Raw genomic sequence first — 12,533 nt, 5'->3', positions numbered from 1 at the left:
CTCTACTTGTATTTCTGGCAGGCAATTAGGCCATGCCATTACAGTAATGGTATTTATAAAATTTTGTGGTCTGTGTTTTCACAGGGTGTTTAACATTTGAATGTATTGTAACTTTTACGAGATGGTGGTATGTAGAATATTTGCTATTAGTTTAACATTTTGCTGCACTCAAACTTTTGCGAGTAAAATGCGTAACTTAGTTGCATTTTTTATATCAGCAGTTGTGGCCAGTACTTTATTTTGATTGAACTTAGTCATTTCTTGAGTGGGGAAATGTCACTGACAGCTTTTTGAATTGGTAGTATTCATCAGAACTGGACGTTACAGAGAACTAGTGAGGCAACATAATATTGCATAATAGTAGGGTATGAATTTTGCTTAAACACATTGCATTGCAATCAGATTCTTATGTCAGACTTCTTATAAGGCCAGCAATCTATACACATTGGATTTTAATGACTCAAGCATTGACTTTTTCCAGTCCAGCTTTATCTGTTATTGTTTAGAGTTGTGAATTAGTTGCAGCCTTGTCTATTTAATTTAGTGTGTTGATGAAGTTGACATTTTTTCTGCATGTTTCACCTACCTCATAAGTAAATATCACCTAGAGATTAATTGTAAGGCTCTATGATGTCACTGAGACATGAGAAATGAGCAAAATTTATTGCAGGATCATAAATTTGTGCCAAATCTCACTCGACCTTATTGGGCTATAGTTGAAGGCTTATCATGCTAAAGTGGCTAAGTGTCAGTTTTGCATAAATTGTATTTTCTGCTTCATAAGTGATATGCGAACAGGGTTTTTCGTAATAAAAGGGCTATCTCCAATGATGACTGATGCAGGTGCTACAAAAGTCAGCATGACATGAGAGGTAACTCCTATGACTTGTTCATGCTCAGCGGGGTAAGTACAGAAAGTGTTACACAAGTTGGCTTATGGGGCATAGAGATGATACACTTCTGCTTGCCCCTCTCATTTTGTAGCCAGTCTCTTGTGTTTCTTCATTGGTAGTGCAATGGATACTCAAAACGATCTAAATAATGCAGCAGTGGGATGTGACAGAAAAACTGGTGACTTGTAAAATTATACGGACACTAATATGCCACTTCTGACACCAAATGTAAAAGAGTTCGTGCCAGGATGGGGGGATATAATTGTTACATCCCACTTCTGACACCAATTGTAAAGTTAGGGGAAGTTTATAAGTGGCTTCTGCAACCGACTTCCAAAAAGACATCTGTTCTGCTCGAGGTCTGGATTACAAGAGAGAGAAGCAAGCGATTACTGCTTTGCAGCACGCTCCGGCGTCCACACATGTGATCGGTAACCTGTGCACGCTATTGGCTAAAATCAGTGGCATGAATTTGCTAGCAGTTGCAGCAGAGGGCTCAGGGCATCTCCTGTCAGCAGCTTTAACTGGACAGAACTGCCTCAATTTTGAAAGGCAAGTGACTTGTGTCACATAGACACGGCATGAATTACTCTGGGAGAAAACTTGTAAAGATTCCACTGGGCCTTTGAAATAAATTTCTTAAACCAATTCCCTAAAATATTCCTTAACTGGCTGCCATCCTGTACATTCCTTCCCCCTTCCAGAGAAGTGGTGACAAACATTGTTTACAAAAGGGTGTCGGTCACTCCCCGGAAAAACGGTTTGCCATAGTAGGGGCCTTAATACTATGGGAGGGACCTGTTACAATATTTCGTTTAGTGTATGTAAATGGGAGGGGATTTACATGCAGTCAAGTTTATCAAATTTCATGAGTAAGAAAATAGTATAATATTAACTTGCTCAAATTACAATACAATATCTCTTGCAATAGTTGAAATCATCACTATCCATATAATCAAGTCTTAAGACAAATGAAGTTAAATGACGCCATAATGCTTCACAAAATAGGTATGAACTATCACGGTTTCTATTAGTTTGAGGGAAAAATCTGCTATTATAACAAAATACTTAATTCTATGGTAATAAAAATATTTGGGTAAAAAAGATAATAAATTGACTTACTGCAGATCATTAACACCTAGCATGGGTTACACTTGGGTTAAGTACATTTAAAGAAGAATGATAACAAATGTGAAATCTTAGTACATCCTCCACATATTAGTTACAGGTAATGGTTATATAAAGTTCCACCGGCTACAACATATACTGACAAAACAGTGGAATTAAGGATGAAATGAGGGGACTGTCAAATGGCATAAAATAAACTTGTAAAACAAAGTAATAGGCATGGATAACACACAAGCAAAACTCTAGAAAAGGTAATTAAAAGTGTGTCCATAGTGACAAAACAGCTAACAATATTCTCGTCCTATTCATAAAACTTCATATAATGGAAGAGAAAGAATCCAGTGAATTTTTAAGCGGTTCACAAAATACAGAAAGGTTCACATCTAGAATGTGGTTCTGCATGACAGAAACACACACACTGTTTGTAAGCAAACTTTGACTGACAGGAGATGAGCATGTGGCTTGGCCGGCAGGGAAGTGTGATGTCGACAGACTTTAATGGCCATTCTCTCTAGCAGGGGGATGGAGGGGATATCATCTGTGGCATAAAGCATGTCTTGTGGGAGGGGAAAAAGCAGAGAGGTAAGCACAAGGGATGAGGAATGGTGAGAGGGGTAAAGGGGAAGGGTCTGGCAGTGGCACTTTCAGCATGCAGCACAGCTGTCGGCATGTACTGGTGGAATTTAGTGGTTTCATAAGTGATTCGCTTAAGTACTGGATGTTAGGGCTTAGGAAGAAAAGGGATTTGACCAATGGGAAAAATCGTGTTGTATTTAATGCAGGGTTTGTTCTGGGTGTAATAGTGGACAGCCGTCCGTGGTTGCAACACCAGGGTAGCCCGACATATTGGCCATTTATGCCGAGCGGCACACCTGCAGCGAACCGGAAGGGTCCTAACGTTAAAGGATAAGGAATTGGGTATAATTGGGAACAAGTTCAGGTAGATGAGCGAGTCAGAGCAATGGTAGTAACCCAATGCAATGCATTGGCGAGGAAGACATAGTGCAATTACATCTCGTGGGGGTTAACTACTACAAAATTACCAAAATCCCTGAAGGAACAGGGTGAGCTACGGAAAAAGGGGTTGCACGAATTACTTCGACATTGTACAATGAAACTTTTTATTTATTTGGGTGGCAGTCTCTTGCTAACTAAATTTTCAACAAAATAGTGTGTTCTGCACTTGGGCGATGACGTTACATCATTGGTGCTAAACATCAACAAATTAGTGTTAATTTCAGCTGGAGCTTCAATCTCGTAACATCACGGGTGTGTTTGTTTGAATAAACAAACGGGTGTCTCTCATTTCCTAAACACATGGCGGGGCACTGTATCCAAATGGTAAAAGTGTCAATTTCCGTGCTCGTTCGTAACATCTTCACTTCATCAATAAATTACTTTGTAAGAAGTAGGATGAATAATAACGAAACTTGTGTTCATCTGGGTGAACTCTCTATATCGCTTACCACTCTACAATGAGAGGGTAGTGCCCTTCTTCTCAACTTCAGGGATACATTCATCTCCTCTCTATTGAGTAGATAACTCGGGTGCTTCATTTAGCAAGGATTTCCATGAAAACGCATATCATAGTGTGCATGGTAAGGGTTTACAGAAGGTGGTAGGGTGGTACTACACTTCGGAGGAGTCTTGGAAATGCAAAGCGCCACCAAACTAAATGGCGGTGCATGGAAAGACACCCCATAACGGCCAGCTTTGTTATGGCAATGCATTTCCATTTTGTGTTCCATCAGCTGGTGGTCGCTTGCTTTTAAATTCCACTCGGAATTATAGTCTGATTATCAGGCATGAGGGTGAAAAACTCGAAATCATTTTTAATCTTAGGCAGCTTGAAAGAAAACAGGGAAATAAATGATTATAAAACGACAGTAGACTTAGCTTACCTGCAAAGCAGTGGAGTATTAGTTGCAAAAGTTAGATGAAAATTTGAAGTATCACAATCTATTGAACAAGAAAAGACAAATAGAATGGACAACAAAAGGAGGGGTTCCACAATCTAGGTTTGACAGCAAAACAAAACGTTCAATGACCTACGATTGTAAAAAGTAACATTGTAGAAAAATTTTAGTAGGGAAAACTTGATGCATTCTTTCGAAAGACAAAACAAAATCATTGTCAATAAAGGAGATCTAAAAGTGAAATACAGTACAATACAAAAATTCTCCAACAAAGATGAATAATGCAAATAGCTTAATATCATCAAATAACAAATACTTATACAGTAGTTGGGAGAGGGTACCTTCAAACACTTAATACTCTGCGTACATGCTCACTAAAAACTTATACAATAAATGGCTTATAAATCAAATGAAGATTAGACTTAATTATGACAGGCAAGATGAACATTCGGGGCATGACTGGCTTATTGCAAGGCGACAGCTGTGCCAGTCCACATGGTTGCGCCATGCAGTCTCTGCTTATAATAAACGTTCACAGGGAAATTAGGCCGCAATTTAGATGACAATAAAAAGAAACACGGTCTCAACTGGAAACTCGCTGCATGGTAAAGGGAATCATGGTTAATGGTTCTGTTGTTGATAATTCTTCCACGTTATATGGCCATGGTCCATGGAATTCTTCTATTCCTAACGTTTCGTCCAATACTATGTTGGACATCTTCAGAGGTATGGCTGGTCCTGCTGAGTCCTGCAGACTGACAAGTCGGGCATCGGAGAGCGGCCTACATACCGAGGAAAGTGGGTGTGGTCTAGCTTGCACATAGTAGCAGAGAGAAAACTAGTCAAACATAAAATGTAACTATCGATAACAGTCCATCATAGATAAAAATCACTTAACGATTATGTAACACCACTGTCCATATCTCACTTAATTTCAAGGCCTCTTCTTTTCTATTAAAATTATCTTCATGTTTATAAATTTCAATAGCCTCCCTATACAGTTGTGGATAATAGTTTGTGGTAGGACTTAAAACTGTAGTTTCAGAAAACTTAACTACATGGTCACCTGACTGAAGTGCATGTTCTGCAACAGCCGATTTATCTATTTTTCCCAGTCGACAAAGACTTTTATGCTCCTTTACCCTCGTATTCACACTTCTTTTCGTAGTACCAATATAGATCTCGCCACAAGTACATGGAATTTTATACACATCGCTAGATGATAATGGTGGCCTTCTATCTTTAACAGAATGAAGTACATGTCCTATTTTTCTGGTAGGTTTGAATACCGGTTTCACTTTATGTTTCAGCAAAATTTTTGCCGATTCAATCTGTAACCTTACTAATGAAAGGTAAAGAGAGACAAGAATTTAGGGTGCCAATGATTTCGGATACCTTGCGGACGCGGTATGACGACACAGGGTGTTACAGAGCCCTTAAGTGCGTTGTCTGTGGGGCAACGATAAGGAACCTACTTTCATTATGCTTATAGGAAAGATGAAAGAGAAAGAGTTGATCGTGACATGAAAATGAAATGGAAGAAAATGCTGTGAACAGCTAGGAGCCTCTGTGGTTGCTAAACACATTGTGCAAGCTGCACATCCCTGGAGATTAACTAAAAGCTATACAAATAAAATCTTAAAGCACTTCTCATCACAATAACTAAGCATGACATACTTCTTTGACAACAGAGTTATGTGTTTAAAATACACAGGCAGTAACTGTATAATGGATGCAAAATTTATGCTATAAAGGGGATCTAAAAGTTCTTCTCTGTATCCAGAGCAAATGCTGCAAATGCTTCAGTATATATCAACACTCATAGTACAGAAGTTTCATTGCCTCCTCTTTCCTGTTAAAATTATCCTGATGCTTATAAATTTCAATGGCTTCTCTACATAGTCGTGGATAGTAATTTGACGTTGTAGATAAAATTTCTGTTTCAGAAAACTTCACTTTGGGGTTTCCTGATTGAAGAGCATGCTCTGCTACAGCTGATTTCTCTATTTTTCCTTGTTGGTAAAGACTTTTGTGCTCTTTTAACCATCTATTTATGCTCCTCTTGGTAGTTCCAATATAAACTTTACCACAAGTACACAGAATTTTGTATACACCACATGTCAACAGAGGAGGGCATTTATCCTTCACAGACTGGAGTGCACTTTACTTATTTTCTTTGTTGGTCTAAAGACTGATCTGATGTCATGTTTCTGTAAAATCTTACTGGTCTGATTAATTACTTTTTTAATAAAAGGGAGAGAAACTATATTTTTCCATCATTGTGGTTCATCCTTGTCCTTGGTACTTCTGTTCCTTGGTCGCAAAATTCTCTTTACCTCTTTCCCTGAGCACCTATTTTTCTTGAAATCCTGCTTCAGATGTTTTATTTCAATGTCCAGGTGTTCTGATGTGCATATCTGTTTGGCTCTATTGACAGGATTTTTAATGACGCCTCTCCCTTGTTGTGAATGGTGATTGGAGTTTTTATGCAAATATATGTCCGTATGTGTTAGTTTCCAAAAAATTTTGTTCCAAACGTCCATCGGACTGTCTCATAACTAAAACGTCCAAGAAAGATATTCTTTATCATTTTCCATTTCCATGGTGAACTGGATTTTTGGATTAATTTTATTTAGATGATCAAAGAATTCGTCCAAAGCCTTTATACCATGGGACCAAACCACAATGTGTCATCTAAAAACCGGTGCCAGTGAGATGGTTTCTTCTGTGCTTTGTCCAGAGCTGATTGTTGGAATTGCTCCATATGGAAATTAGTGATCGCAGGACAAGGATGAACCACAACAATCGAAAAATACAGTTTCTGTCCCTTTTATTAAAAAAGTTACAGTTCAGATCGGTAAGATTTTATAAAAACATGACATCAGATCGGTCTTTAGACCAACAAAGGAAATAAGTCAAGTACTCTGATCTGTGAAGGATAAACATCCTCCTCTGTCAACATGTGGTGTATACAAAATTCCATGTACTTGTGGTAAAGTTTATATTGGAACTACCAAGAGCAGCATAAATACACAGCTAAAAGAGCACAAAAGTCTTTACCGACAAGGAAAAATAGTGAAATCAGCTGTAGCAGAGCATGCTCTTAAAGCAGGAAACCATGAAGTGAAATTTTCTGAAACAGAAATTTTATCTACAACGTCAAATTATTATCCACAACTATGTAGAGAAGCCACTGAAATTTATAAGCATCAGGATAATTTTAATAGGAAAGAGGAGGCAACGAAACTTAGCGACATATGGACAGTAGCTCTGCAGAATCGCTAGACAGTTTTATCTTTGACAAGACAACAATCAATAGTTAAGTTTAATCACTGATAAAGATTATCTCTGGTCATCACGTATTACTTTGCCCACACACCCTTCCCTACAGTATTTACGTTGCTCTCAGACGTCCAACTGATCAGTTGGCAAGACTCAGAGGAGGAGCACCTCTAAGGATGTCCAGCACAGTCCTATATGAAACATCAGGAACAGAAGAGTTTCTGGGACCACAACCTCACATCCAAAAAGATTTACCAGCAGCTATGTCATCCGGTCATGAAAGCCTTCATTCTATGATCAACCATTTAAAGTTGTCCAGATGAGAGACAGTTATTTTATGGACATTTAGCAAGCAACTGATATGTTTATTAACACAAACAAAGTTAATATAAGTACTGCAAATTTATTTTTAAAAGTCAGCATTTGTTTGTTATGGTATTTTGGATCATACCAAGTAATAACTTGCTTTCCTAAAAATCAGTGAGCAAGTGTTAATGTGGAGTTAGTCCATATTTATGTCCCTGAGATCTGAATAAAGTTTATTTTGAATGAGCCAGAAAGTACATTTCGTTACTTAGCCTCTTTACCATTATAACTTTTCAGTTGTGGATCAAGAAGTGGAGGTCCATATATAGTATATAGTTGTTTAAGGTTGAGCTTGTCTAGACCTACATTGATATACTTGGTTTTGCTTGTATTTATGTGAACAATCTAATTTTTAAGTATTGCCCAATGTTTTTGAGTCATCCTATAAATTATCTTGCTTGTAAATTGATTTTTCGTGTTAAAATAGTATGTACTTCAGTTCTCTTAAGTCGCAATAAGTAATTAAATATGTGATATATTATTTATTATTACATGAGAATTCCTCAGACAGACAAGATGTAAGACTGTTAACAGCTAAATAACATTCCCTCTAGAAATTACCTCAAACTCAGTAATTTTAGCCACTGATGAAATCATGTGAATTGTCACAGGGAGCAGACCCAGAGAAGTATGACCTCGTGCAGAAAGTGCGACACCTACAGAGGAGGGTGCTGAACATGTCTAAGATGGCAACAGACCGTGAGACGCAGATAAAGGAAATGGAGCGACGCTTTAAGGAACTTGTCGAAAAGACAGAGAAGCAGTGCAAGCCGGCACAAGAACTGGCAGACAAACTAACTGAAGTGAAGCACACTCTGGAGAAGAAAACTCAAACTGTTAAGGTGAGAGATGCCTAACCCCCCGCCCCCCCCCCCCAAAAAAAAAAAAAAAAAAACACGCAGCACGAGGACAGCATGCAGACATGTCAGTGTCAATTTTCTATATCGTTAACCTGTAAATTGCTGTTTGGGCCACAGTTGATAGTTCCCGAATGAGTACCCACACATTTGTCATGAAGTGTATCTTGGGAACTCGTGCTGCAATGTATGATGGGACTTAACCTGGTGGACCAGTAGCTCACTTTGCATGCCTGATGAAGTAGTGATGAGATGATAATCTTTCAATTGTAAGAGTCTCTTTTTTTCCTTTTATTTGTGCCTTTGTCCCTTATTGGCACAAGGTTGACACGGTTATGATTTGGTATGATTAATATAAGGGATGACCAGATGCCCTTCCTGTTGCCCCAGTACGCCCCAGAAAGGAATACACGGTGTTGTCAAAAGGTAGCAGGAATTTTAGTTTTTCTTAAGGAATCTTTATTTTTTCATTGACATCCACTTTGTCCACTTTGAAGTGATCCCCCTCATATATAATACATTTATGCCAGTGCTTTTTCCAGTCTTGGAAGCTCTTAGGAAACCCACTTTCCACTAGGGTGTTCAGCTCCTTCAGCGATTCTCTTTTTGATTTGTCACTGGCAGCAAAATGACATCCTCAGGAATAGAAATACATTGCAGGGAGCCATGTCTAGCTGTGGAATGGTTTTGTTTTTTGTCAAAAAACATGAACAAGCATTGAGGTGTGAGAGGGAGCATTATTGTGATTCAATTTCCGCAAGTGACTGTGCCACAATTCTGGTCATTTTCTTCAGATTGCTGTGTGCAAACCATGCATAGCTTCCAGTTAGTATTCAATGTTGACTGTACAAGAATAAGACAGGAACTGGTGATGCTTTATCCCATTGTAATTGAAGATAACAGCGAGAAGAACCTTCACATGTGATCAAACTTTTCAAATTTTTTTTTGGCTCTGTTCTTCAGGCAGTTCAAATTGGGATGACTGGGCCTTGGTTTTGACTTAGTTCCCCTGTTTCATCACCTGTTTTAACCTTCTTTAGAAGTTCTAGATCACTGTTAATTTCATTCAGCATTTCCTGAGCAATGTCTAAGTTACATCGTTTTTGGTGGAAATTCAACAGTTTTGGAACAAACTATGCTCTTACTCACTGGATGTCCAAAGCATCCAAAAAACTTTCTTAGCATGATCCAGTTGATACGCTGACATCATCAGCAACCTCTCTGATGGTGATTTGGTGATTTTCCAGAACAATTTTTTTATTTCTTCCACATCGTCATCGGTATTTGATGTGCTAGGGTGCCCAGTTACTAATCTTCACCCAGTACTAATCTTCAGCATCTTCTTGGCCCAGTTTGAAACATTTCAAAATTCTGCAGTAGCATTAGTAAAGAAACACTGTTCACTGCAAGTAGATAAATTTAAACATGTGAAGATGGTATGCCAGGCATCTTTAAATTCAATTCAATTCAATTTATTATCATCCATTTTATCATATACCTGATATAGGAATTGTGATATGGAAAGAGAGAGAGAGAGAGAGAGAGAGAGAGAGAGAGAGAGAGAGACAATTTATATTTTTAACAATTAAGGGAAATAACATTTTCTTAATTACACTTCAATATTTTCTTAATTACACTTTACATAATTTGTCTTCTTTTTACATGCAATATGGAAAAAACAAAGTTTTATACAAAGAGCGCTATTTGTTTAGATAGCAAAGAAATTCATCAAAATCATAGAAAGTTTGATCTAATAGTAGCCTCTTTAATTCCTTTTTAAATATATGTAAGTTTTTGTTTTTTGTTTTATTTCTTTTGGTAAGGCATTGAATATTATTTTGGTACAAGGCTTTTGAATGTATGTTTCTAGAGAAATCATACCTGTTTCTGGTTTGATAGTTTATGACCTGTTTAGATAATATAATTCTTAATTTGACTTGAGGAAACATACTGATTCATAGATGAATAAATTAGAGCGGGTCAACATTTTTAATTCCTTAAAGAGTCCTCTACATGGATCTCTGCAGGCAACATCCTTCAGGATAGGAATAGCTCTCTTTTGGAGCATAGAACAACTTTTTGTGAAACCTGTATTCCGCCAAAATATAATACCATATCTTAGATGACTATGTATGTGAGAGTAATAGGCACATAGTACTGTTCCAAAATTGCAGTTTTCTTAATATATAACACTATTTACTAAGTTTTTATTCAGTAGTACAACATATTTTTCCCATCTTAAGTTATTGTCCAACCATACACCTAAAATTTTTGTAAAAGAAGTTTGATTTATTAGACATTTCCCAATCTCTACTGTTATGTTATTTTTTACTTCGTTTGTTATGTGCCTAAAATTCATCCAAGCGTTCTTTTGTCATTTATAATTAAGTAATTGTCATTGAACCATTCAGCTGCCTCATTTGTTGTTGCAGTTATTTTTTTTTGTAGGCCGGATTCATTAACTCCCTTGACCAAAAGGCTCATATCGTCTGCAAAAAGCACTGATTCTGCTCTTGTTAGATGATTAGGAAAATCATTAATAAAAACAAAGAAGAGCAGAGGGCCTAGAATAGAACCCTGGGATACACCACAGTTGACTTTCTGATATGTAGAATAATATTTTGTGCCATTATGTATTATTTCAACACTTTGACATCTGTTGCACAGATACGATTGAAACTAGCTGTATGCTTTTCCATGGACTACATAGCTATACAGTTTCTCTAGCAAAATATCATGGTTGATGAGATCAGATGCCTTGGATGGATCTAAAAATATTCCACAGTTTAAGTCCTCATTATCCATTGCAATTGAAACCTGATTCAAGAAATGATATACAGCTGTTTCAGTAGACCTGTTTTTCCTGAACCTATTCTCTTCATTGGTTAGAATTTTGCATTTGTTTAGAAAACTCAACAGTCTCTCATACATAACCCTTTCAGTAACTTTAGAAAAACCTGATAGTTGTGACAATGGTCTATAATTTTGTATGGTATATGGACAGTCTTTTGTATAAAGTGGCTTTATTATTGATTTTTTAAGTGCAGAAGGGAATTCACATTTTAAATGCTATATTAATAATATCAATGAATTTGGTTATTATTTTGTTTGCACTATGTTTTGTGACCTTATCAGGAATACCATCACATCCACAGGACATTTTATTTTTCAGCTTATTAATTGCATTTGTTACTTCTGAATGTGTAACTGGGTACAAAAACATTTCTCTCTTCATTTTTGAGAACGTTTCACTTACTAACTTTTTAGTTCACCAAGTTGTTGATAAGATTTTGAGCAGTTTTAATGTCATAGTCATTGAACATATAAGGCAACATATAGATGGTCTTCAACTTTTCCTTCCTTTTTTGTCATAAGATTACTGTTTGTCACTTTGGATTTACCTATGTTATGGTTTATGACCTTCCAAACTGATTTAGTTTTATTGCTGCCTTTTCTGAAAATTAAATCATTGTTCACTTTTTTTTTCTGTATGAATAACTTTTCTGTAGACTTTTCTGAAGCCTCTAAGATAGATATGGCTTTAATGCTGCATTACTCTTTGAATGCTAACCCAGATTTCTGGGAGTACCTGCAGATTTCTTAATTCCTGCAGTTAACCATGAATTAGAGTTGAGAGAGATTTTTACTTTTCTAAGGGCAAAGCAACATCAAAGTGCCTATAAAAGTAACTGACCGCAGCTTATTCATTATAAATTAACTTCAGGTTCCACAGTTCCATTGTTGTGATATGTCACAAGGAACAAGAATTATTTACTAATGTTAATATGAGAAAGAAGAAACGTGCCAGGTTAGCCAATATGTCGGCCAGCATGGATGTGGTTTTAGGCCCTGATGAAGAATGTGGTTCAGTTGTTGCAATGTGAGGTGGTATTAGAATGAAGGGGTAATCCTTTGTAGCTTCTTCTTTGTGATAGCGGGAGGATTGAGAGGGTGTGTGGGGAAATGGCACAAGAAATCTGTTTGTGAACTGCGTCTGAGGTATAGTGCTTGTCTGTGAAGGCCTTTGTGAGACCTTCAACAAATGAGGGAAAGGAGTGGTTGTCACTGCAGATATGCTGTCCCAGCTATCC

General features: G+C 37.2%; 1 protein-coding gene across 1 annotated transcript in view; it reads left to right on the top strand.

Annotated features, from left to right (window-relative positions):
* The window catches only part of LOC126425216 (cilia- and flagella-associated protein 58-like), a gene marked incomplete at its 5' end in the record, with an annotated part of 256,944 nt that overhangs the window by 205,301 nt on the left and 39,110 nt on the right, over positions 1-12,533 (top strand). Inside the window, one exon of the mRNA XM_050088172.1 lies at positions 8,197-8,427. Coding sequence (XP_049944129.1) covers positions 8,197-8,427 — 231 coding nt within the window. The remainder of the gene's footprint in view (positions 1-8,196; positions 8,428-12,533) is intronic.

This window comes from Schistocerca serialis, chromosome 10 (assembly GCF_023864345.2).
Source record: "Schistocerca serialis cubense isolate TAMUIC-IGC-003099 chromosome 10, iqSchSeri2.2, whole genome shotgun sequence".
Taxonomy (NCBI): domain Eukaryota; kingdom Metazoa; phylum Arthropoda; class Insecta; order Orthoptera; family Acrididae; genus Schistocerca; species Schistocerca serialis.
Note: the sequence above shows the minus strand (reverse complement) of the source record. Positions and strands in the feature narration are given on the sequence as shown.